The 26,299-nt window shown below is 49.2% G+C and overlaps 2 protein-coding genes across 10 annotated transcripts in view; one reads left to right on the plus strand and one right to left on the minus strand.

The window, feature by feature from the left end:
• Positions 1 to 4,494: 4,494 nt before the first annotated feature.
• Positions 4,495 to 12,501, minus strand: SFRP2 (secreted frizzled related protein 2). The gene is made up of 3 exons (XM_002716888.6): positions 11,664 to 12,501; positions 9,396 to 9,476; positions 4,495 to 5,668 (listed from the first exon to the last, which is right to left on the minus strand). Exons 1-3 carry the CDS (start codon positions 12,163 to 12,165, stop codon positions 5,364 to 5,366), a joined length of 888 nt encoding a protein of 295 aa, XP_002716934.1. The 5' UTR covers positions 12,166 to 12,501; the 3' UTR covers positions 4,495 to 5,363.
• A 6,269-nt stretch (positions 12,502 to 18,770) lies between these two features.
• Positions 18,771 to 26,299, plus strand: part of LOC127483248 (uncharacterized) — a 99,074-nt gene continuing 91,545 nt past the window's right edge. For 3 of the 9 annotated variants that reach the window (XR_016211852.1, XR_016211850.1, XR_016211849.1), the window contains exon 1: positions 18,775 to 19,346. Coding sequence is in view for 2 of the 9 variants with exons in the window: in XM_089302308.1 (XP_089158434.1) it covers positions 19,335 to 19,346 (12 nt within the window). In the remaining 7 variants the exon portion in view is untranslated. Of the gene's footprint in view, positions 19,347 to 26,299 lie in introns of all 9 variants that reach the window. The other 6 variants (XR_016211848.1, XM_089302308.1, XR_016211851.1 and 3 more) reach the window with 4 other exon arrangements.

Genomic DNA, 26,299 nt, shown 5'->3' on the forward strand with positions numbered 1-26,299 from the left:
GGAACTGACAGTTTTACCGTGTTGAGTCTGTTATTTAGCTCATCTTTGATGTCTTGCACCAACATTTTACAATTTATAGTGGGTAGAACCTATTCATGTGTTGTTAGATTTAAACCTAAGTATCTTCTTTTCTTTGGAGCTATTATAAATGGTATTTTAAAGATTTCTGTTTTCACTTGTTTGCTTTTAGTGTATGTAAGTATAATTTATTTTGTCTCTTTATCCTGTGATCTTACTGAACTCACTTATTAATTCTAGGAGTGTTTTCTAGTAGATTCCTTGGTATTTTTCTATGTAATCATATATATACATATATACACACATAGATAATGCTATATTTTTTGCTATCTCATCTTTGTGTCATTTGGTTCTTTTTTTGTTTTTGTCTAACTGGCTAGAACTTCCAGGATGATATTGAATAAAAGTGGAAAAAGTGGACATCCTGGCCGCGTCCCTGGTCTTAAAAGGAACACACTCAGACATTTAGCATCAAGTATGAAGCTGACTCTGGAGTTTGAGGAGGTGCTCTCTGAAGCTGAGGAAGCCCCTCCCCCATTCCTAGTTGCTGAGATATTTTATCATGGATCTTTATCATTGATTTTGTCAGTTTTGGAAGGGGGTCAATTTATTTGATCATATGATTTTCCTTCTTTAGACTACATTCATATGGTAGATCACACTGAATTTACAAATTTAGTTGAGAATCCCAGGGGTGGGGGTCTGTCCCTTCTGCTGGTTCACTCCTCAGATATCTAGGGGCCAAAGCCAGGAGGCAGGATCTCAATCTAGGTTTCTCTCATGGGTGATAGGAATCCAGTAACACAATCATCACTGCCTCCCATCAGCAGGAAGCTGGAGTCAGGAACAGGGCTTGATATCGCTTTTGAATGGTCCTGTGATTAATTTTTTGAATTCTATTTCCAGCAATTCCTCATTCTCTTCATCTTCACCTTCTAATATTGAAATGTTGTTGTGTTACTTTAGGGGGGTGTCATGGTGTCTTCCTTATTCTTGTTTCTTTAATTTATGTATTTATTTTTAGGTATTTGTGGAGTTAATTTTTTTTTCCTCTGATGGCTTTCATCTTTGAGCTATGCCTCTGTGGCTTAGTGGAATGTCTGCACTTTCAGTGAATACCAAGAGGTGTGTGGTGGATGTTGCCAGGGAGCTCTGGTCAGTGCTCCAGGGTGGAGTGAGTATCCAGGGTAACACCGAAGTTGGGCGTGGTAGATCTCCTCTTGTTAACAGAAGGGAGGGAATGGTCACCTCTGTTGGTGTGATCACATCCTCACCTCCTCTCCTCCAAGCTGAGCAATGCCCAGATGTTAGCCCCCAGTGTGTTCAACAGTCATCCATGCCACTGTATGAACCACACAATTGATCTGCCCAGTCCTCACTGTGAGCACAGTTCCTGCTGCAACGACCTGTACCAAGCAACAAGGGTCTCTGAGCATGATTGCCCAGACTTAGCTATACCCTGCACCTTCTCATGTAGGCACTGAGTCCCTAGTATCTCAACACACAAGGCTCCCATAGTCACTGGGTCAGAGGTTTAGCTCTGCCCTGCTAATCTGTCAGTCAACAGAGAGGAAGGTGTTGCCTGAGCCAGCTCTGCCTAGGTGTCTTGACCCTGGGAAGCTGGGGGCACCTTACAGATCTGCGTGAGTGCCCAGCCTCCTCCCAGCCAGGTGTAATGTCAGTGTGGACTGTGAATTTTTCCCTCCACTATGATCTCTGAATCACACATGTACACGAGAGCCACTGGCCGGATGTTGCTCTCTCCCTGCCACTGTCGCCAGCACAGCGGAGCAGGTGTCCTGTCTCAGCCAGCTGCCATGCACATGCCCAAAGGCTTCTGCAGCTGCCACTCAAACCCAAAATGGCGCCCGCCCTTTCTCAGCCAGACAGCAGGCGCTGTTGTGGGAAAGTTGGGGCAAGATAAACATGCCCCCTCTACTTTCACGGGTTCTGTGGGCAACTGCTAGCCCCCAGGGCTCCAGTCCAGACTCACGCCATTCTCTCACCCCCGCTGTATTATCAGGGTATGCTGTAGTCCAGTCTCATCTCCAAGTTGCCAATCTACCAAGCTGCCTCCTGCTCCGGCTTTCAACTGCTGCGGTTGTGTGTTGTGTCCGTGTTTGTGCTGCACTTCCGCAGCCTCCACACAGGTCCATGGCGTTCCTCTTCCTCTTGTAGGATTTCCAGTGCAGTGTTCTCTCCAATTCTCCCCTGAGCATGCACTCCCTACTTTTTTTTTTTTTTTTTAACTATTTACTGCTTACCCTAGTGCACTATATCAATCCCTAATCTGCTATCTTGGAACCTCTTCTAAAATTTTTTTAATTAATTTATTTGAAAGAGTTACACAGAGAGAGGAGAGGCAGAGAGAGAGAGAGAGGTCTTCCATACGTCCGATGGTTCACTCCCCAATTGGCCACAATGGCCGGAACTGTGCCGATCTGAAGCCAGGGGCCAGAAGCTTCTTGTGGGTCTCCCACATAGGTGCAGGGGCCCAAGGACTTGGGCCATCTTCTACTGCTTTCCCAGGCCATAGCAGAGAGCTGGATTGGAAGTGGAACAGCCAGAACTCGAACCAGCAATGCCCATATGGGATGCTGGCGCTACAGGCGGCGGCTTTACCTGCTATGCCACAGCGCTGGCCCCTGAATTTGTTCTTAAAACAATCATTTCTCAAGCTGTTACAAGGAAGAGGAATTCAATGTATAGGAGATACATAGTTCTTGTATCTTAGCTTTTCTGTTTAGGCTGATGTCCCCATTTGGGACATTTAATTTTGTTGATGGGTTATGAATCATATTAGAAAGTTCAGAAATCCAGTGTATTCTGACTATTTGCTTTCTTCCTCCAGCAGTGGATGGAGTTCAGTTTTTATGCACCTGCAAAAGGAATCCTACATTTGAAAAAATTACTAATACAGTCATGATTATTATGAGAAAAAAAATGAGCTGTGTATATTTGCGCCATCGTGGCAAACAAAACAATTGAAACAAAAACAAAAAAATCAAGCAAAAACTACCTGCTGTGCCCCTAGAATCTCACTGGCTCTCACTCTCATCTATGTTGGGAACAAGAGGCAAGGGGAGGGGCGTTTGGAGGAGGGGCTGAGTGTGTTCTCCTGGGTTTGTGCGATCAGATGAGAACCAGACTCAAGTGGCAATGCCAAGGAAAACAAAAGGAGCTACCTCAAACCTGCAGCCCAGGCGGTGGACTCTGTTAATTTTTCGTGCTGGAATAATTTGAGGGCGTGGGATATATGATCGTGGATGTGTGTTCATGAAACTTCCAAATGCCACCAGAGAGAGGATTACATGAATACTGCTAAAAATTTTCGATTTGATGGGGAAGCTGTCATTCTCACTTGTTAGCTGGACTCTACTTCCTGTAGCTTATCAGTTATAAATAAGGGATTATAATCGTGGCTGTTTATTTATTTTCACTCAGGTAAGAACAAGGACTGCTCTTTGTAGAATGGGTGCGTGTGCTGATGCCTCTGGAATCTACTCCTGAGTTGAACAGAAGGCAGAATCTGTCCTCTGCCAGGCCTCAGTTTCAGTCTTGGCTCTGACTCTTAGGAGCAGTGTTGACTAATGTCCCAGAGTCTCACTTTCCTATGTCTAATAGAATTTCTATGGTGGTTCCTTAATCAAATGAAGTGTTTGAATGGACATGGTTATGGTGGGAAAGTTTGTGTCCCTCCAAAAAGCATGTGTTGAAATCTACTCCCCAGGAGGTATGTTAGAATTAGGAGGTGGGTTTCAGGGAGGACAGCAGGTCATGGGGACAGAGCCCTCGGGGGCTCCTTTGACACTACTGCTGCATGAGGGTTGCAGCAAGAATGTGCAGTCTATAAAGCAGAAAACAGGTCCTCATCAGACGCTGCATCTGCTGGCACCTTGCTCTGGGACTTCCAGAACTGTGAGGAGTAAACCTGTATTGTTTAGAAACTACTCGGAGTGTTTCTGTTACAGCAGTGCAAAAGGCCTAAGCCACTGGGCAGGTGGATGTCGGTCTGTCTCCTCCCACTCCTAACGCTAGGTTTTCACCAATCCCTCCCTATTCCCTTCCTTCCAGCGAATTTCTCCAAAGCATGGCTGCTTTTAGCGGAGGGTTTAAGTGGGGGAAGCTTGAACATTTTTGCAAGGGGTATTCTTGGTTGTTATAAAAATCTCAGGACTAAACAAGCACAACCGTTAAGCTCCTGGACCTGAAGTGTGACTGGTGCTGCCACCGGGCTGCAGCTACACTGCGCAGATGCCACAGGAGGCACCTCTGGCCAGAACCTGCCAATCTCTGCTTCCCGCGGGGTCCGTGGACTGAAATCTGTCAGATGGATGGCACTGGGTGGGCTGTAGAGGAGACGTTTCCTGAGTTCCTTAAGCAACAGGTCAGTTTTCCTCTAGAAGGAAGTAAGCTCTCAAGTCCAGCTCCCTCCCAGCTCCCCCTACTCAGAAGACAAAGCCAGAAGACCAGGAGTAGGTAAAACAGGAAGTAAAGTTTATATATACAAGAATATAATGTTTATCTGAAATATTTACAGTGTTGGTTAAAGCAATATTTTTACAACTTTTTAAAGGTAAACTACTATGTATATTACAGGTAAGCTACAAAAGTTTAATTTGCAAAACTTAAGTAAAAAAATGTTTTAAACAAGGCTTAAAGGACTCAGCTCAATGATAACACTTAATTGCTTTGCCTTTTATTGAAGGCATCATACAGTGAGGAATGGTTAGTGTGCTTCCATAAGTGGTAGTGCTGCGGCTAGAACATGATGCATGCAACGTTGAAGTTCCCCGTGAGGGCGGAAAATGACCCATGATTTGCTGTTAAGACTTAAACACTTGCGTTTCAGGCCCGAAGCAAGCAGATGTTGAGATAACAGCCAGCTTTATCTCAACCCGGTTTGCTCGTGACCCACAAGTTTGGACCACAGAGAAAAATGATTAAGCGTGCATGTTACAGCACCCTTCCTGGACAGTGAAAATCTGCTGACTCAATCCAAACAGGGAAAAAAAAATCAGACCCAAGTCACAGTCCTACCTACTCAGCACTAGCTTTAAACGAACCATTGTAAAACTTCATAAAAATATTCACGGTTTTATTAGTTTGAATATTTCTACAAGATTTGGGTGGAATTTTCCTTTATGTGAAAAACAGCTATCCATTCCTGAGGCCTTATAACTCAGGAAATGCTGGGATGCGCATGTGCAAGAGGCAGGGAGCCATGGCTCCAGGCGGGGGCCGCCGGGCCTGGCCTGGAGCTGAGGTCCCCGAGCGAGCGGAAGTGGTCAGCCGAGCTCGGGAGCCGGCCTGTCGCGAGCCCTGCGCCAGAGGCGCTGCGGAAGCTAGCACTGCAGCTTGCGGATGCTGCGCGAGATGCGCTTGAACTCCCGCTGCCCCTTCTGCCAGCGCTTCACCGAGGTGATGACCAGCTCCCCGCCCTGCTTCTGTCCCATGACCAGATAGGGTGCATTGATGTCATTCATCTCCTCGCAGGTGCACTGCAAGCTGTCCTTGAGCCACAGCACCGACTTCTTCAGGTCCCTTTCGGACACGCCGTTCAGCTTGTAAATGGTCTTGCTCTTGGTCTCCAGGATGATTTTCGTGTCTCTGTTGATGTAGGTTATCTCCTTCACTTTGATTTTCAAGGCTAGGAAGACAAGAGGGGTTGGGGGAGGCAGAAAGCAAGGCGCCAGTTACAGGGAGGGCCTGCAGCGCCCCTCCCCCTCCCCCGTCTGGGTGGGTTGGCCCGCGGCGGGGGGTGGGGAGGTGTGTGTGGGGGGTGATGCACCTCTTATTGCTAATGAGACCCTCAAGGGCTGCACGCTGGGGCGGGGAGCTGCGGGAAGCAGGTGGCTCCATTTCTAAAGCCTCAAAGCCTTTGCCAGGCACTTTGTTTCAAATCAACCATCCTTTCAAAAACTCTCTCTTTGCAGGCATCCATTAAGTTCTCTTCCCTTGTCCCAGCCCTTGTGCTCCTAAGTAGGTTGCATGCGGTTCACGCTCTGCCCACCAAATGACTTCCCCTATTGGAAACCTCGGCATGAAAAGAAATGCCTGAGTCTTAGGTGAAACATGATCCTTCTGTGGCTGTAAACTTTAAACTCAATTTATTATGTCGGAGAGGTTTTTGGACAAACCTGTAAGGAAATTGTATCACACAATCATTGTTTTCTAAAGAACAGATTACAGGGAAAAAGAATTGATCTTACAGCTGCATTTGATTTGGCAAAGTAACTAGGAGAAAAAAAATAGGCAAGACTCTTTTTAAGAGCACAACATGTTTAGCCATAAAAGTGTTTTTCTGAAGACCTCACCCTCATATGCTCTCATTTGCCTGTCCAAGACCGTATATGTGCTGTTTCCAAAATGTATGTGAGACTCATTAGAATGTGAAGACCACAAGTTAAGTGGCTTGCTGCAAAAGACACATTTTGTAGGCATGAACAGTGTGCTCTGGGAAAGAAAACCCTACACACGCATACATACAGGCTGGGGTTAAATCTCAAGAAGTCCATGAAGGCGGGAGAGGGGTAGAATCTTAAGGTTGGAAGGGATCCATCCCATTAAAATCTCCGGTTACACACAGAGAATGAAATCCAGAGAAGTTGAGTGACTTGCACGAGGTCACCGAGTTAGGTTGTGTCCCAGCCTAGTGTGTCCATGCTCTGTCAAATTCCTCACCCTGGCTGCAGCTTGGCCAACTCTGGTGCCACTGAGAGCTGCTCCGTGGGGATGATGCGCAAGTATGACTTTCTGAGTTGGGCGGGGTTTAATGCATTGTTTACATTCATTAATGGGAGGAGTTTTGTGTGTATCCAGCTCTTTGGGGTTTTCTTCTTTTTCCTTTTAATCTCAGAGAGGGCATTTGACTGAGGGTAGCTTCCCAGGCAACCAGCAAACGACAGAAACTGCATCAGGTAAAAATCAAGGATGCTGTCACTGAGCCAGCCAGACTTTTGTCTGTTATGATAGCCATCTGAACCGGAGTGTGGCATACTCTGAGTTTATTAGATGCAAAGCATGCAATAAGCCAGGTGGACACAGCCCACATCCTTGTAGCCTCTGCAGAGGGGGTGGAGGGGCCAGTAGACCCCGTCCTGGTGGGAGACATGGACTTGGTCTCTAGAACAGGTAGGGCATGTGCAAGATTTCACCGAGCCAAATAAACCATCCTTGAGCTCCAAGCGTCAATGAACTCAGCAGTTTGCGCGAGAAGGAAGAGACATTCCTCACTGTTCTCTAGCTCTCAAATAACTCTGCAATTACTTACCATGGGGAAACACCAGGGATTTCCTCCTTGGATTTTCAGCTGGGACCAAACATGGGGAATCAAAGCCCCAAAATAACTTTTCCCACCCTGGAAGACATGACTGAGGAGCTGCTGCAGGAGGCAGAGGTGGTGGTCCTGTGTGTCCACCAGTGGGCTGTACACGTGTGAAGGCAGTTCTGAGCCAGTACTTGACCAATGAAATAAGGAGATGGTCTACATTTTCCCTGTACTTTAGACACAGAACCTAACCCTAACCTCTAACCCTAACTGTGTACTGGTGAGGCTCTGGCTGCTAACACGCCTGGCTCTCAGCTACTTTGAGTTGTACACAGAAACCCAAGAAACCCTTGTGCTCTGGGAAGGGTTGGTTTGAGCTCTGAGCGGCTTCCTTTCTGTCCCCTTTCTCAGCTGTGTGAAGTCTTTTCCTAACCCTGGTGATTAAGATTGTTTGGGGACCCGCTAGGGTTAAACCCAGGTACTTCCTGGGGGAGACGTGGGGTTGTTAGGCAGCACTGATTGGGCTTTGCCAAATATGCAGAAACATTCATCTAGGTCTGCTAGAGTCTGCTATTGACAGTGCAGGGACCATGTCCATGTCCACCAGTGAGTTTAGTCTCCTGCTTGAACACATACTTTCAAGAGGTGCCATCCTCTCTAACACACCGAAAGGTGCCTGCCCTTGCAACAGGCTTGAAGCAGGAATGCCTTAGGAGTTCAGTCACCCCCAACTCTGCATTTTGCACTGATGTGTGTGTGTCCTGCTGGGCTGCTTCCTTCATCTGAAGGGGGGCTGAGGACAGTAGAGGAGGTACTGGCGGAAGACTTCTGTGCCGACAGTCTCCAGCTCCTTGTCTTCTGGTCACCCTCTCTTAAGGAGAGTGATTTACAAGGGTGTTTCAAAAAGTTCATGGAGACATGGATTTAAAAGATAAGTATGGGCAGGCATTTGGCTTAGAGTTTAAGATGCCCACATTCCATACTGGAGTATTGGGTTGGAGTCCTGGCTCTGGCTCCAGACTCCAGCTTCCTGCTAACTGTGCAGACCCTAGGAGGCAGCAGTGATGGCTCAAGTAATTAGGTTCCTGCCACCCACATGGAGACCTGGATTGCATTTTTAGCTCCTGGCTTTAGCCTGGCTGAGTTGAGGCTGTCTTGCATTTGGGGAGTGAACCAGAGGATCAGAGCTCCCTCTGTTTGTCTCTTAAATTAAAAAAAAAAAAAAAAAAGATAAGTTTACTTTGGTACAAAATTTTTTGAAACCCATAGTTTTTTCATAATATTCATTGAACATGAATTTTTTGAACACTCCTTGCGTGAATGGATTTCAAAATGCTTTGTTTCAGGGAAGACTTACGTTCAATTCTATTTGCTACAGACTTTCTGAATTAGCCTCAAAGTACTTTATGGAACTTGGGCAACATATCACACATGTGTTTTTACTGTCCTCAAGTACCAGGTCATCATGACATCTTCTGTGTATGTTGACAAAACAATGGGAAACATGTCTCGATTTTAAGATGGTGTTTCCCGGTTACACAAAAGCCCATGTTAGGTGTCTTGTTGGTAAATTTAAGTAGCCCCTCCCCTACAGCTGAGTACCTAGTGCCTTGGGTATATATGCAGAATTCTGAGGAGGAAATAATAATGAAAAAAGTAAAAGTAGCTTGATGTTGACGCCAGGGGAAATTTGCTGTGAGTGGCCAATCTGAATCTGTTTTGTGGATGCTCCCTGGGATATTTCCCTCCTAGATGCACCTGACAAGTGACTGAAAGTGAAGATGGTGCAGGGTACGCTCGTTGGCAAGACAAGGTCAAAGTGAAGAATAAAAATGTGCCCTTGAAAATTGCTGATATGATTACTTCTCATTATGCGATTATTGCTTAAGAGAACAATGAGTCTCAATTTAAAAACGGAACTCAATACAAGATAGTTACATAAGGAGACACTGGCACCAAGCAAGTTAAATGAGTATGGGAAACACGGACCATGGTTATATTTCACCTTTACCTAGTAACGGCTTAAGGATTTGTCCCTGTAAGTCTCACTGGTAATAAAAGGTTTGAATGTGAAATCTGCTGCTGCTGGTGCATGTATATTACTTACCAAAGTCATTTTTGCAAAGTGTTTCCATTATGTCGTTGTCATCTTCATTTTTACTTTTGCAGGCTTCACATACCTTTGGAGCTAGAAATGTAGAGAACAGTCTTTAGTGAGTTTGTGTAAAAGGGAACAGCAGGTGGCATTTGTAAACAACACAGAGGGCTCATCGAGGCCAGCGTGGCTGCTGTCCCCCTCCAGTCCCTATCAAAGTAGGATCACGCTTCTCGTATCTGGTTGGGCAAAATGAGGTCATCCAGATGGTGTGGGTACCAATGACTTCCAGCTGCAAAGGGACCTGGTGGGGAGAGTGTGCAGGTGTGTGTAGCTACAAGTAGCTGGGACAGGTTGCAGCTCTTCCACTCATCCCTCCTCACCCACCCCGGGACAGATCTGGCCTGAGAAAGTTCCTCCCAAAGCCTGTCAAAGAAGGCACACAAGCGGCAAAGATCCTTGAGGGGGCTGGGAAAATGACCATAGGCTATAGCCAATTTTTATTTTCAGGACACTGGAGTAGCCCATGTTATTCAGTAGAGCTCTGGGTGTCAGGCGAATGAGCTCCAAGTCTGGTCTGGGAGGGGTGGCTGATGTTGTGATGTTGGGGGGGGAGTGGGGAGGTGAGTTCCACCTGGGACATACACCTCAGTGATTGCACAGCCTGTTGTGCAGGGCTCCACATCACTGGGTGCTTTTGGCCACACTTGCTTGGCTGGAATTAGGCAGCATTGATTGCATTGTTACCTACAAGGTCCCTGGTCCAGCTTCCTCTTGCCCCTCTTTGCCTGTTTCAAACTCTAAAAACAAACACACACAAACTCCTTCCCAATGCTAATCCAAGATGAAGCAAAACTGTCTATGAAGCTGACCAGACCTAGGAATTGCGTAACAAGCGCGGATTATCAGAGTTTGATCTTTCTGAGGGGGGGAAAGGAAGTAGAAAACATACCTTTTCTCTCATTTATAAATGTGTTAGTGGCTTTTAAAAATCAGGTGAAATTAGATTTTTCACAAATATGAAACTGAATTCTCACAGAAAAAAACTTGGTGACTCAGAAGTTGTTTATCAAACCAGAAAAAGTCACAAAGAGTAAAGTTTGAATAACACAAACTTTTCATTCTGCAGGAGCAAAGTGACTTTTGGAGAGAGGTATGTGGTGTAGAATGTTGACGCTAAATAGCAGACAAGGAATAAAAACAACAGGAACACAAAGCTGCCCTTAAGGCCCCTTACCCAAACAAAAGGAAACATTTTTAATTGGGAGCTCTCAGAATGTATATAAAATGTTACTAACCTGTACTGGTTGGCCTATGCTTTATGTTGGACAAATGTTTGAAAAATGCCAAACATTTGCAATAAATTAGAAATCTAACCAATAAGATGATTGCAAACTCATGGTGCCTGCCAGGAAAGATTGCTAAATAACTTTGCATTTTCTTTAATGATGTCTGTAGGAAAACAGAGATGGAAAGGGAGATGCTGCCGAAGCCCTGAGCGGGATTAGGAAGCCCCTTTTTTATCCCAGGGGGACCTAAATCAGCTCAGACACATTGTATATGTTTTCCTTTCAGGAAAAATAGCAAGAGCCCATGAGGTTTTCATTGCTTTGATGGTTTTTGTACAGGAACTCCCCCTCTGTTTTTTTTTTTTTTTTTAAACTCGGGGAATTCTCTTTTGCATGATTTTTCTCCAGTTAATTAAAACCAGTCCGCAGAGAAAAAATCTGATAGGGATCGAAAGAGGGTCCCCGCGGGGGTCTCATCAAGGCCTACTTCCCCAAGCACCTGAGCGGTTACCACCAACACTCATTTTTCCCACACACAAAGCCAGCTCTGCTTTTTATTTCTGAAACCTAAGTTCGCAGAGGACAAATAGAGGCAAAGTTATTAACGCGCGGGCGCGAGTGTGTGCATCTCGGTTATCCGGCCCGCGTGGGAAATCCTGCCCAGCGGCAAGACAGTGCGGGACGCGGCCGAAGGAGCCCCTGCGCGGGGTTCGCCGCCTTGCGCGTAGAGCCGCTCCGCACGCGGCGCGAGCATCCCGAACAGAAGCGTCTCCAGGGAAAAGCCGCCGTCAGCGCCCCGTTTTTGTGAACACAGCCTGGCCCTAAGCCTCGCTGGAGGAGCACAGGAGCCTCAGGGGTCTCAAATTCGGGCTAGCAAGGACGGCAGACCAGGCCAGGCGAAGCGTCTCCGGCCCTTCCCGGGACGGGCATCCGCGCCGGGCCGCGGGCTTCCCCGGCAGCGCCTCCGCCGAGCCGGCAGGGGAAGGCTTACCTTCCTCGGTGGCCGGCAGGAGGTGGTCGCTGCTAGCCAGCGGGATGCAGAGGTCGTTGTCCTGGGGAAAGCGATCGCACTCGAGCATGTCGGGCCAGGGGAAGCCGAAGGCGGACATGACCGGGGCGCAGCGGTCCTTCACCTGCACGCAGAGCGAGTGGCACGGCTGGATGGTCTCGTCCAGGTCGTCGAGGCAGACGGGGGCGAAGAGCGAGCACAGGAACTTCTTGGTGTCTGGGTGGCACTGCTTCATGACCAGCGGGATCCAGGCGCCCGCCTGCTCCAGCACCTCTTTCATGGTCTCGTGGCCCAGCAGGTTGGGCAGCCGCATGTTCTGGTACTCGATGCCATGGCACAGCTGCAGGGTGGCCGGGATGGGCTTGCAGTTGCTGCGCTTGTAGGAGAAGTCGGGCTGGCCGAAGAGGAAGAGCCCGCGCGCCGAGCCCAGGCAGCAGTGCGAGGCGAGCACGAGCAGCAGCAGCGAGCCGGGGCCCTGCGGCATGGTGGGCGCGCGACCCCCGCGGGGGCGGAGGGAGCCGAGCCGGGGGAAGCGCGAGGCGACCGGAGCCCGAGCTCGACCCGGGCGCGCTCAGGGGATCGAGGGAGCCGGCGGCAGGCGCGCGGAGGAGCCGGGCACCGGGAGGCGCGGGCGAGGCGCTGCAAGCCGACGCGCGGCTCCGGGGGGCGCCGACCCGGGGGAGCAGAGTGAGCCGTGGCTGGGGCACAGCCAGAGTTTTCTTGGCCTTTTTTATGCAAATCTGGAGGTGGCGGGGGGCGGGGGGCAGCAGGGGAGGAGCCAGTGGAGAGTAATTTGAGGAGGGCTGGCCGCGACTTCTCGGTCTGCTTTTCCGTTGCGAATGCCCCTCACGCGCTCCCTGGGAGGAAACTCGGGCTGCACCCCCTCCCCAGATGCTGCCGCGCGCGCGCTCTCAGTATCAACATAGACCCGCCTGGCCGCTGCGCCCCTGCCCTGGGCGGGTCGATCGCGCAGGCGGCCGGGGCACACGGTGAGCGGGAGCCGGCCCGGGTCTGTGCTGACCCGATCCGCTCTGATGGTTGCTCGGGCCGCGGCATTGCAGGCGCGCACGAGTCCCCGGAGCCCTGGGCCCGGCGGGCCGGCGCTCTTTGTGCCCGGGGCTCAGAGTATAAGATTCGCCTCGCCGAGTTCAGCAGCCTGGCCCATGTGGGGTTCCCTCCTACCCGTCCACTTCCTACCTCCCCCCCGCCCCAGGCCCTTAAAAAAATCAAACAAACCAGAACTCTAGTCATGTGGGCAAAACTTGACAGGAAAAACGAGCCAGCATCATAGTGCTGGGGCTGTAACTTTGTTGGCACTAAGTGGCTGGGGGAGATGGGGCTTCTGGGAGTCTCGTCGGTCCCCGGTTTGGAGAAGAGACTAACCCCCTCTCCAACGAAGCGGGTTATGACTTGATAGCAGAGGGCATCCAGGGCGCCGACACCCGCGCGCTCGCCAGAGCCCGATGGTGGCCCCCGGCAATGTTTGGGACGGCGGGTGGCCGGCGCAAGACACCGGGAGAACACGTGCCAGGCTGGGATGGAGCAGGGACAGAAAGGGAGCGCTGCCCAGAGCTCGACGGGGGCCAGGCGTGGCCTCCCTCGGCAGCTTTGGCTCCCCCGTCCCGTAGGTACCGGGAGCGCCCCACTGGGCGCCGGGGTGCGGGACTAAGCTCACAGGCCGGCCCCTGCTCTCTGGAGCTGCGGCTCTCGTGTCTTTGAGGACTACAAAGAGTAAGTTCACGGCTGCAAATCGGGCATAGGGTGCCAGCAGGGGGAAGGGGAGCGTGTGCTGCGAGGGTGGTGAGGGTAGCGGCGGGGGTGGGGGTGGGGAAGCTCCTTCCCCTAGGTCGCCCCAAGTTCCGCTTGGGGCAGGAGATGCAGAGGCCGAGCTAATCCCCGAAGGGTGCAGCTCTTTCACATGTAAGGTGGCCGCATTGTGAGGACTTCCCGGCCTCGGAAGAGCTCCCCCCACCCAGGCTCAAAGCGCGGCTTCCCTAAGTCCCTCCTTCCGGAAGACGCATTGGCCTCGGCGCACCCCCCCGCCCCCGTCCCCCTAGTCACCCGCGCGCTTTGTGGTCCCGCGGCTTAGACCAGGGGGTTAACGAGCTGGAAAGGAGGCCCCCTCGGCGTGACTTCTTACCCCCTGCGTGGCCTCGAGCACGCGGGGAAGAGCGCCATCGGGGCGGGGGGCGCGCACCGTGTGAGCGCCAAGGAGGTGGGTGCCGAAAAGCGCAGCTTCCATCTTCCTTTCCTGGACGCGCGCGCGTATTGTGCCCGCGAAGGGCCGGGGCGGCCGCCAAGGGGCGCCCTTCCCTCAGACCTGACCTTGGGCCTTTTCGTCTCTAACTAGTCACCCCCCAAACACAAACAAACCCCCAAGGCAACGCCAGCCCCTCGAGCCAAACAGCTGAGATCGGAGCCCGAGCTCAGAGACATGCTAGGACTTACGGCCGGGGTTGAGATTCGGGGTCGGTCGTTTCCGCTGCCCCCAATCACAACGCCCTCCCCGGGGGTCGCCTCCGCCCCAAAGATACCCGTGCTAAGGACACAAGGTCTGAGCCACCCGGTGCCCAAACACCTCGGGAGCTGCCGGGGAGCCCGCGCGGCCAGGGGGCATTGTTTGGGGAGCGCGTGCGGTCCTGCTGCTCGCCAGGGGGCGCCGAGAGCCTTGTTGGAGTCCGGGTCCCGGCCCTGCGCGGCGTCCCGCTCCGGCCCGCCTGGGTGATGCTCAGCCTGCAGAGCCCGTCGGGGCCGCTGCCACGCCGGTGTCACCTGGGTTCACCCCCCAGTCGCACCGACTGCCTCTTCCTTTTTCGCCCAGGGTCGCACATCCTTTCCCTTCGCGGCTGGCCACGACCCGCCAGGCGCGTGCTTGGGTTCAGTCGCGGCCGTGGAGCGCACCAGCCGCTGGGGAGCAGGCGCACAGTTCCCGCAGGGCCGAGGGCCAGGGCGAAAAGCGCCTTTCCCCGCGCCCCGCGCCTTCGCGGCCGGGTCTCCAAATGGCCCCTGCTAAAACGCTGCAGACACGTGCGCACACCGGGAGCGGTCGCGTGGCGGCGTCTTCTAAACCCGCTCGTCGCCACTCGCTGTTGGCCTTGGCCTGTGGGCCACAGGCTTCCTCGGACCCTGGCAGTTTATCAAACCGGCGGGGACCTTTGTTTTGTTTATCTGTCCCCCATGTAGTATCTGCCCATTTTATTTATTTTTAAAAATATTTATTTATTTGAAAGGTAGAGTTATATAGAGAGGAGAGACACAGAGAGACACACACACACGGAGAGAGAGCTTCCATCTGCTGGTTCACTCCCCAGATGGCTGCAACAGCCAAGGCTGGGCCTGGTGGGAGCCAGGAGCCAGGAGCTTCTTCTGGGTCTCCTATATGGGTGCAGGGGCCCAAGATTTGGGCCATCCTCTGCTGCTTTCCCAGGCACATTAGCAGGGAACTGGATCGGAAGGGGAGCAGCCCAACATGAACCGGCATCCTGTGCTGCGGGTGGCTTAACCCCCTATGCCACAACCCAGGCTGCACCTGCCCATTTTAGCAACGGAAGCCATATCCATCTAAATCCAGGGTAAGAGGTGCTGGGTGTCCACCGCACTTGGGCTCAGTTACCGAGCCTGGCATAGGGGCGGGAGGAGGCGCCGAAGCATCTCTTGATCTGGTGGGTACCCCTTCTCCCCAAATCCTCCCCCCAAGGCTGAAGGACACCGTGTTGCAGACTTGGTCCACTGTGGTTAGGGCCCCCGTCTCCCCCAATCGCCCCAGCACCATGGGCTGCTGGGTTAAACTGGTGCTGGCGACACGTTCCTGGGCGGGAAGGACCCTCACTCTCCTCTCAGAGGCTCTGCAGTGTTTGGGGGTCGCCTCAGGAGCCGCCGCACCCCTGCGTTTTTTCGCATCTGTGAATTGGGAGGTCAAAGGAAGCCAGGAGAGAAGGGGGTTGGGTTGGGGCCGTAGGGGTCCCACGCTTGTTTATTCGTTCCCATAATTGAACACTGCCTGTGTGGCGCGAGCACTCCTCGATTCGGAGCCAGGCTTCTTAGCCTTGTAATGTCCACGCCTCCGACCTGCCCTTCGGTTAACCTGAAAAGCTCGCTCGGATTCCCAAGCCCCTTACCAAAACGCACGACCTCCTGGGGGCGCACCCCCTACCCCAGAGCCAAGGCTTGTGCAGGTACCCCCGGGAGGGGCAACCCGCGTGGCTGCTGAGGCTGCGTTGCCTGCCTGCCCGAGGGCCACGCCTCGAGTGATTATTACCCGTTTGCACCTAAAGACTCACAGGGAAAGGGACAAGGGGCGTTAAGTACTTGGAGTCGGGTCACGCAGTCCAGTGGCAGCGCGGCGGGCGGCGGGCGGCGAGCGCATCTCGGCGCAAGAACACGCCGGGAGCGGTCGGGCATCTCTGTGCGCGCGGTCGCTTCAGTGTGGTCCATGCGAAGGCCAGCGGGGAGGGGGGCGGGCGGGGAGGAGACCTCTTCCTCCTCCCCTTCCTCCTGCTCCTGGCCCTGAGCGCCAGGCCTTGCCAGCTCCCACCGGGGCCAGCTCGGGTACTTTTCCGAGGGATGAGCGGCAGCCATCCGGGGGCGCCATTTCTCAAACCAGAGAAAAGTCCCTTAAGGGTGGCAAACTCGGTGGGCGCGAGGGGAGTGGGGTAGCCCTCCTTCCGCCCGGACCCCAGCGAGGAGTGCACCGCGGGGCAGGGGCAGCTGCCCGCGCCCACGCGGGCCGCACAGGTGCGGGCGCTCCGACAGCCATGCCTCGCCGCAGGTCCTGGCGCTTCGCACGGGCATCTGCGGGACCGGGACCGGCGCCAGCACCTGTGAACCTAAGCCTGTCCTTTTCCTAATTCGAGGGCGAGCCGTTGGGCAACTCCCACCGGGGGCCCTTGCGCAAATCTCCTTATTTCGGATTTCACGGGTCTGGCGAGCTCCAGGTCTGACCAGGGAGGCCCCGCTGTCCCCGCCTCGGCCATGTCCCCTTATCGCCAGGAAGGGCGGCACAGACGTGGACTGTGGTCTTCAGGGCGAGTTCCGGCGGCTAAGCAGTCGCTGGCTTCGGGGTCCTTGCCCGCGGACTCCGTCCCCACCGGGGCGCCTGCGGCGGGGGTGGGGAGTTGTGCGGGGCGGGGGCCGGGAAGCCGGCACGGCCTGGGTCTGCGTGAGATGTGTGAATGGCGGATTCAAAGCCGGCGTGAACCCCTCGAGTTCCCGAGGCCTCTTTGTCCCCTAGTATACTTGCTCGTTAACAAGGGCCGGAAGGCCCCGAGTGGACACTCGTGGAGCTCCGCAGAGAAAGTCTGAAGACAGCTCCGAATGAGATAAGCAATCACGCCAAGGTTGCAGCTGGCGCGGCGCCCGACTGCGGGGCGCTGTGCGGGGCTGGTGCCCTGGGGGAGACCGGGCTCCGTTTCCTGCTGTTTCTTCAATGAGAAAACACCCCGGACACTTTGCGAAAAGGGAGGGAGGACAGGGCATGGCATGTCTTATTTACGTCCCGTCCCGGGCTGCTTCTGCTTACAAAGCAAAGCAAAGCAAAACAAAAACAAAACACAGAACTCCGGGGCGGGGGGCGAGTGAGCGCCAGTGCCCTGGGGGGAGGCAGGCGAAGCCACGCTCCCGCCCTCCCCACCCCCTCGGCATCCTCTTGGTTTTATTTACAACAGAAGGTCTCGAATTTGCTGGACCGTAGTAATTCCTTGAAATTTGTGTCAACCGTCTCTTTTGCACTCTTAATTACAGACATATTTTACGGATTCTTTGCCTCTGCCTCTTCTCAACTTTCCCTGTCTCTTTCTGGGGGTCCCCCGTAGTTTATGGCTCACTGACGTGTTGCAACTGCTGATGAGACTCTTGAAGTATCTCCTAATTGCTGAATGGAAACAGCAAACACCAAAGGCGATCCTCTGGCCGCAGTGGCTCCGGGAGGAGAGTTCTCCCCTCCATTGTCTGCTGTGAACAGCAGGGGTCACTGGCTAAGCTGGAGTTTCATGCCATCAGATAAGTGCACACTCAGTACAATAAAGCCTGCTGGCTCTAAGGCAGCACATGAAACCCCAGTTCGTCAGACATGTCCGATCTTTCCAGAGTCGAATCTCACAACAAAAAACCCTTTGTTGTTGTCAGCGAAATAACTCTTAGGGACACTTGGCCGGATTCTGGGTGTGACCGTCTGCCTGGGCTTTTTTCTATTACCGTGGATTTTTTTTGCTGCCCAAACTAAGACATTTGTCAAATTCGTTGACCAGATTCATCTTTTTATGTCACACTCAACTTCAGTAAGTCACGAAATTCACAGAAACAATTAGATCAACCAATTAGGAGGGCATTTGTTTTTGGTTGATTTAGGGCTAAGAGTGTAATTTCAACTACAGTTTCCATCATATGTAGATTCAGCCATCTGAATTCACTGACATTAACCATTAACAAAGTTTCATTCGTGAGCCTAACATTTCTTAATAATTTTTAATGCTCCAGTGGTGCATTAGGGGAATGAAATATTACAGAGAAATAACATTTCCAAATGTTAAATTGGGTTTCTGGTCCATGGCCAGTGTGTGAAGTGTCTGATGATGCTCTTGGCTTTTTTTTTCTTTTTTTTCTGTTTTCCCCTAGTTTCTTTTGAAACCTTAATTAGTTGAAGAAATTCATGGCAAGTTCTGCCTTGGAAGAAAACGAGGCAGAATAGCGTGTTTTATGAGCACGGTTAATGTGTTATTATTTGTAGTACTTCAGATACCCTTTCTGCATCCAGATTCTTCTGGATTCGAGCCACGATGAGCAGGATTACCTGAGGTTTCCCTAGTCTCCGCTCTCCGGAATGGATCCTGAAAGCACATCATTGCCTCCCTTCTGTTTGGTGTAAGTGGACACCCACTGGGTAGGCTAGTTGTTGTTCATTCAGAGGAAGTAGCCCGGGGGGCAGGGCAGGGGATGGAAAGCTGGAGGAGACAAGACATGTCAATCTTGCTTGCACTGAGCTTTGCAACAAGGCTTCTTTCCCTTCGAATTTTTTGGGGAATTTTTTGCATTTTTCTCTGCAGTATTCCCCAAGTATGGAAAAGATTTGACAAGTAGCCACTGGGGCTGTTATATCTTAATGTTAGCCGTCGCAAAGCACACCGGACACTGGAGTAAGGGAAAGGGTTTATTGGGGAACACCCTACAGACCGGAGTGAAGGAGCAGCGAAGGAAAAAGAGAGAAAGAGAATATAAGAGAGAAACAGAGAGGAGAGGAGCTAGCAAGGAGAGAAGATAGAGCAGAGAAGAGGAGAGAGGAGAGCAGAGCCAAGAGCCCAGAGGAGGAGGCTAGAGAGAGGAACCGAGAGAGAGCAGTAGAGAAGGGGCCAAGAGAGAGCACGTGTTCAGGAACAGGCCCTTTTAAAACTTTGCCTGAGGGCGGGCAGGGAAGCAGGAGCAGCGAATCCCATTAGGGTGGGGGTGGAGCCTGGCTCAGGTAGCTGGGCCATTCGGCCACCTGGCTACAACTGCGCCAGTTTCCTAACAGGGGCGAGTTCTATGCGCTGTCACTCTGTCTCCACCGGCAGGACACAAACTCTGCCTCGCGTTGCTCTGTAGCCATGGAAAGAAAGACTTCTTCAAGTCCCCTGGGGGCTTAATTCCATTCTTCCACGCAGAAGATGATGGGCCGCTACCATGTCTACTGAGGTAGTACTCAAATCCCTTTAGGGATTTATGGCTTAGTATTTCTTCAGGTAGAAGTAAAATTTCTGCTTCTCTGCATTTAGCTGGAGAATGGAGATGACTAGTGCTAGGAGGTCTTCAGAAAGTTCATGGAAAATGTGTATTGTGGAAAAAACTATGCATGGATTCCAAAATTTTCTACACTAAAATAAGCTTATTTTTTAAATTCTATTTCCCACAAACGTTTTCTCATATTTCTGAGGATGAATAATTTTTCCCCATTGCACTGGTATAAAGGGTGAAGGGTAGTTAGCCTTTTGGTTAAGGCCCACCATAAAGGATCTAAATACCTTCAGAGAAGGAAACAGGTGTTGCTTGCTAACGAAGGAACAAAGCAGAGGCTTATTAACGATCCATCTGCTGATCATGTCTGAGAACCTTAGCTGCTTTTTGAACTATTGTAGGCGTCATCAGGAAGCAGAGAAAGCTTGTCAAAGGTCCTGAGTGATCTGTTTTTGCTGTCGCATAGGGCCAGCTGAAACTAACAGAGGGAGCTTATACTCTTCCCCGTTTACATACATTTACTTTCAGAGAAGAATATTCAATGTCTTGAAAACCCTACCTTGTAATAAGTATATTGAAAACTCCTGACCCACCAAACAAGTGATGCATCCTAAAGGATTGCATTTCCCAAGTCAATAGCCAACAGTTAAGAGACCAGCAGGGATGAATTGAAAATTAAATCAAATCAACAGGCAACTTTTTCACTTACACTTTGTACCCTCTGCCACCAAGATGCTTCTCTTTTCTTTGTAAAAGTAATGCTGATTCTATGCCAAAGAGAAAAAAATAAGACAGCACAGAACGTTATGAAGCAGGCAGTGGCCTTAGCATTAATGTCACTGCCAAGATCTACACATAGTTGCATTCTTTTCACTCAAGAAAGAGTGAGCACACATAAAGCTTTATAAAGATGCAATTGAATGACAGACAGACACCATTCAACACGATTTTCCCCTTGTCATAATGGAGATCTGTGGCACAATACTACAGGTAGTTTGCAGGTCCTATTCAAATCATGTACAGTTTCGGGATATCGTGGTCCTGCATGGTTGGTTCCTCTCTAGCTTCTTACCAGCTCGCAAGTGGTACTGTTCTTGCAGAGGCTGGCCACGTGTACCCTGATTGTAATCTGGGTCAGCACCCACTGTATAGATTTCTCCCACTACAGAAATGTGATTGTAATGTCTTCTGGCATTTGGGCAGGTTGGTCAGAACTCAGAAACTGTTTTTCTTGTATTTCTCAATATGGTATTTCTCATATCAATTTGGCTGAAAAGAGGAATTTTAGATTTGCAATAAAAAAGCAAGAGCCAATCAAGCTTTTTCTCTTAACCTCAAAAATGATGTGGTTAGCATTTGAGAAGGGCTGGCTCTCCGCGTTCTGCACCATTGTGCCCATTCATGTCTTTCAAGTATCCCTCTGTGAAGGGAAGAATGTGCAGGATCAGAACTTGCTGGTTCCTGGTGAACACACTTGGAAGACACAATCCTGCCTCCCACGAGGGCAAGTGGCAGGGAAGGTGGAGTCAGTCTGAATCTGAATTTGTGTGGTCTGGGAGAAGAATGTGTTCACTCCGGTGAGGGTAGATTTGGAAAGGGACAGTGTCAGGGTATATCCAAGATATTCATGTGAATGGTGCTCCTTTTGTTCACAGAATATGTGTCCACCACCCCACTGGTGTGAAATAGCTGTGAATGGTTTATATATTGTGTCTAGCTGTATTCTACTCTCAGCATTAATTTAGCTAAGATAATTTCTAGGTTTTTGATTTATAAGATAGGTGAATGATCTGTCCTTTACGGGCAAGGATGTTCCAATTCAACATTGAATATTAAGATGTGTGCCATTACTTTCCTTGATGGAAGTTAAGTGGGCCGGCCAGTGTTGTGGCACTGTTGTGGGTTAAGCCGCTGCTTGCAATGCCAGCATCCCATATCAGAGCACCGGGTCAAGTGCTGGCTGTTCTGCTCCCTAATAATGTGCCTGGGAAAGCAGCAGAAGATGGATCAAGTACTTGTGTTCCCACCACCCATGTGGCAGACTGGGATGGAGTTCCTGGCTTCTGGGTTTGGCTTGGTCCAGATCTGGCTTTGTGGCCACTGGGGGAGTGAAGCAGTAGATGGAAGATTGATATCTATATTTCTTTCTTTCTTTCTTTCTTTTCATTCTTTCTTTTCTCTCTCTTTCTCTCTCTCTCTCTCTTTCTTTCTTTCACTTTCTCTGTTGCTCTTTCTAGCAAATAAACAAATTAAAAAAAAATAACAATAGCAGTAAAGGAAATTCACAATAGCCAAGACATGGGATCAACTTAGGAGTCCATCAGTGGATGAATGAATAAAGAAAATGTGATGTAACTCATAATGGAATATTATTCCACCATAAAAAATAATGAAATCCTGACATTTGCAGTAAAATGGGTGGAAGTGGAGATCATTATGTCAAGTGAAATAAGCCAGACACAGAGCGAAAAATACTGCATGCTTCCTCTCATATATGGAAGTTAAATATGCATATGTACACACACCATCAATCTGCGTTTAAACCAGTGATTACCGGAGTCCAGAAAGGGAGGGGAGGGGGGAGTGGGGGATTGGATAACGGACTCTGAAGTGCAGTCAGAAGAAGGTAACAGGTTTTGGTGTTCTGCAGAACAAGGGGGCCACTACCGTTTATGAGGAAGGAAATGGAAAGGTTACTTGTCTGGTCCGATCAGTTTATGCTGTGTAGACATATTGAAATACTGCACTGCACCCCATAAAAATACAAGGTATTATATACTAATGCAAACTTTAAAAATTAGAAAAAAAGACTACATTATTTTATGGAAATTGTTTTTCCCAATTCTCCCCGTAACCACACATTAGTACTCATTGTTTTTAAAGATTTATTTATTTATTTTAAAGTCTGAGTTACACAAAGAAAGAAGTAGAGGCAGAGAGAGAGAGAGGAGAGAGAGAGAGAGAGAGGTCTTCCATCTGCTGGTTCACTCCCCAGATGGCCACAATGGCCGGAGCTGTACCAATCCAAAACCAGGAGTTAAGAGCTTCTTCTGGGTCTCCCATGTGGGTGCAGGGGCCCAAGGACTTGGGCCATCTTCCACTGTTTCCCCAGTCCATAGCAGAGAGCTGGATGGGAAGTGGAGCAGCCTGGACTTGAACCGGCGCCCATATGGGATGCTGGCACTGCAGGCGGTGGCTTTATCAACTACACCACAATGCCGGCCCACATAGGTACTCATTTTTAAGATGGCAGGGTTGAAATGATGTTTGGCCAATGACAGACTGAGTTGACTGGTTTACTTGAGAATGGCACATATGGCTCAAATCATGAATCACATACAACACCATGTAAACTAGGATGGGTGAGGTTACACTGCTCTGACAGCCACCACCCAACAACAGAAGTTTGTCTCTCACTCATGAAAAGGTTGCGTTAGACTGTCCCTCAGTAATGTAAAGGCCAGGGGCTTCCTGGGGCAGCTGTTTTCCCAGTTCAGCATTCATAGATGCTTTATATTCTGGCATTTCCATAACAAGTTGTTGTCTGCTGAACAAGATGTTCACCAGAATCGCTGAATACTTCTGTTTGGAGGTGACACATGTCCCTTTCACTCCTGAATCCACTGACCAAATCCTGGAACCTCAGAGGAGCAGAACATGCGGTTCTGCCTTCTGGCTCTAAGTGGACAGGATCTGAATGCAATGGCCACCACGTATACGAGGGACTTCAGAAAGTTCACGGAAAATGGAACAAAAAATTTCAAAAAATTTTGAAATCCATACACATGGAGGGAAATGCATAATGTGAGAAAATTATGCATGGATTTCAAAAACTTTTTTGCCCTCAAATAAACTGATATTTTAAATCCATTATCCATGAACTTTCTGAAATATCCTTTTATGAGCATACTTTATTGCTTTAAATAACGCTGAAGAAATTATTGTTGATTTATAACTCAGAAGTAATGAGTAAGTAATTGTTGATCAATAATTCTGACAAAATTTATAGGTTGATGTGCTTTAAAGTTGGACTAGAGAAAACATTGACAACTGGAAAGTATTACGTCAACTTTTCTCTGTGGTTATGCTTTGAATTGTGTCATGGTAGAATCTGTAGGTTATGATTCAGTTCCCCTGCATTTGTATTTGGCACCATCAAGTAATATGAAGAAATGAAAACAGGCTTCTATGAAGAGGGCTAGAGAAATATAAGCCATCACCTAGAACTTAGACGTCTAAGATGCTGATCCTACAGAAGTTCTACACTTCTAAGTGGAAATTTTAATTCACTCCTATAGGAGTTTCCCATAGAGACGCCTTTGGGAAATATAAGCTTTACTTGCAAGACACATCATAGGCAATAATGCTTTAAAAGCTTATACACATTACATATCTGAGCAAGAGAGTGTTTTGCATAAAACTCTAACCCAAGCGATCAAAGCATTTTTTAAGAAAGAAAAGTATTTTCTGAGTTAATTTCTCTCAATCAAATAAAATTCTTGAGCAAACTGGAATGTGTTGCAGCTATAACTAGGAATACACATTTATGATTTATTTGTACAATATGCATTTTTGGCCATCATGGGTTAGATTTCATTTTTTTTTTTTTGCCTTTTGAGGTGATCTGGTTATGAAAATATGTCCAGAATTGTAAATTGCTGGGAAATTTGATCGACTGGAGATGCAGGGAAGGAAGATAAAGGAATCCTCCCTGCTATCTTGATGCTCTTGCTCCATGGGCCAGGAAAGGCAGACAGAGGGAGGACATCCCTCAGCACTCCCCAGCGGGCAGCGTCAGCGTCTCCTTGTGGGAGCTGGGGTGATGAGGATGGCAGAAGTTTTCTTAGATCTCTTCATCAGCCTGGTTGGAAGCACACAAAGCAAATCCTGCAGTTAATTTGGGATGTGTGTTCGGTGCTTGGAGAGATGAGCATCTCCCAAGCTGATACATGGAACAGGCTGATGGTAGGAACTCAGACTGGGTTCAGATCTGGCTTCCCTGCTTTTGAGCTGTGAGATCCTGGATGGGTTACCTAAACTGTCCATGCCTCTGTATCTTTGTAAGTAAAATGGGATAATAATAGCATGTAGTGAGGGTTAAAAGCATTAAGCTCTTATAAGACGTGTACAGCAAGAGCATTATGTAATGCTATTCATCATTTTTATTTCTCCAGGTAGTCAGTAGTGCATCATGGCAGCCAAGTCCAACACAGAGACTTCCTCTGGGAAGGGCCATGTACATGTAATGAGGTGTTAGGACACAGACCCGGGTCACTAGCAAAGTTAGCGTCCCACTCAGCTTTTTGAGGACAGGGCCAAAAATGAAGTCCACACCATCATCCTAGGAAGAGGAAAACAAATCTGACTTAAACTTTGTTGTGCATTCAAAAGAAAATCAGACTCACTAAATTAGAAATAGATCTAATTATTTAAAGAATGTTGTTACTGTTGTTGGAATTTGGATTTTAACTCAAAATTGTATTACAAAATAGATGACAAGTAGTTGAAATATTAACTGAGGGGAAGAGTTTTGGCACTCTAAGAAAAACCCTTGTAATGAATCATCACTGGTAATGTCCTCAGGGTAACCATTGCTAACTAGAAACATGTTCTGTCCACCCATCCAGACCCTATGCCTGGTGATGGCAGGAGTGTATCATCACAGCCCCAAGACTAAGTGATATGCTTTGCATACAGCAAGTGCATAATTAATGTAGTTTGTTACTACTCTACTTGATGGCTAAACATAAAAATCACACACTTAAGGCAAACACAGACAGAATGTTTTTTTTCCCCCCCTGGAATGGAGCCATTCTCTTTTCCAGTCACGTGCTATTGTTGAGAAACAATCCAAGTGGAAAGAGTGAATTTAGTTCTGACAGTTTGAGCCACAACATCTGGAGTCTGGCCCTCCACCCTGGCCCTTGACCTTCTCCATTAGAAACAGTAGACAAATTGTGCTTGGAGAAGAGTGGTTCAAACAGTGCAAGAGCACAACCCTGTAAAATCCACTAGGACACTGTGAACTGTGTCCTGCAGATGCTTCGGATTCACTATCAATCTCAGAATAAAGACATTTACATCCGTCTCCATACACATGATATAATTCTCAACCTCCCATTCTTACCCTAGCCCACCATGCTGACCAACACAGTTCTCTAATTGGCTACCTACTCTCTCAAGCTATATATGCTTATGGATGTTATCTAAGGTAATTAAAACTTTGTGTTACCTTTGCCTATTGTGGTAAGAAAACATTTATAATAAGATTTACCATTTTTAAAGATTTATTTATTTGAAAGGCAGGGTTACAGAGACAGAAGGAGAGAGAGGGGACAGAGAGAGAGAGGAGAGAGGAAAGGAGAGAAGAGGAGAGGAGAGGAGAGGAGAGAGAAAGAGAGAGAGAATCTTCCACCTGTGTGCTCATTCTCCAAATGGCTGCAATGGCCAGGGCAGGACCAGGCTGCAGCCAGGAGCTTCATTTAGGTTCCCACGGAGGTGACAAGGGACCAAGCACTTGGGCCATCTCCCACTGCTTTCCCAGGCACATTAGCAGGATTGGAATTGGAGTGGCTGGGACTCAAACAGTTGCCTGTATGAGATTCTGGCACTGCAGGAGGTGGCTTAACCACTACACTGCAACACCGGCCCCCAAATTTACCATTTTAACCTTTTTTTTGTTCAGTATGGAGTTCAGTGGCATTAAGTATTTGTGTTAACTTTTTAGGTCAAAGTGCTGTTCACATTTTGAGGCATTTACTATTCACCAGCACCTTTACTAATGGAAAGCCTGGGATAGAAGAGCAAGAACACCCTTATATAATGAATACTCTCTGCACCAGCTTTTGTACAATGATTTGGAGGAGCAGAAACTATGCAGCTAGTTCTAAAAGCTCATAGAAAAATGAAATGGA

Source organism: Oryctolagus cuniculus, chromosome 8 (genome assembly GCF_051225735.1).
Source record: "Oryctolagus cuniculus isolate XC-2025 breed Fujian yellow rabbit chromosome 8, ASM5122573v1, whole genome shotgun sequence".
In the NCBI taxonomy this organism is placed as follows: domain Eukaryota; kingdom Metazoa; phylum Chordata; class Mammalia; order Lagomorpha; family Leporidae; genus Oryctolagus; species Oryctolagus cuniculus.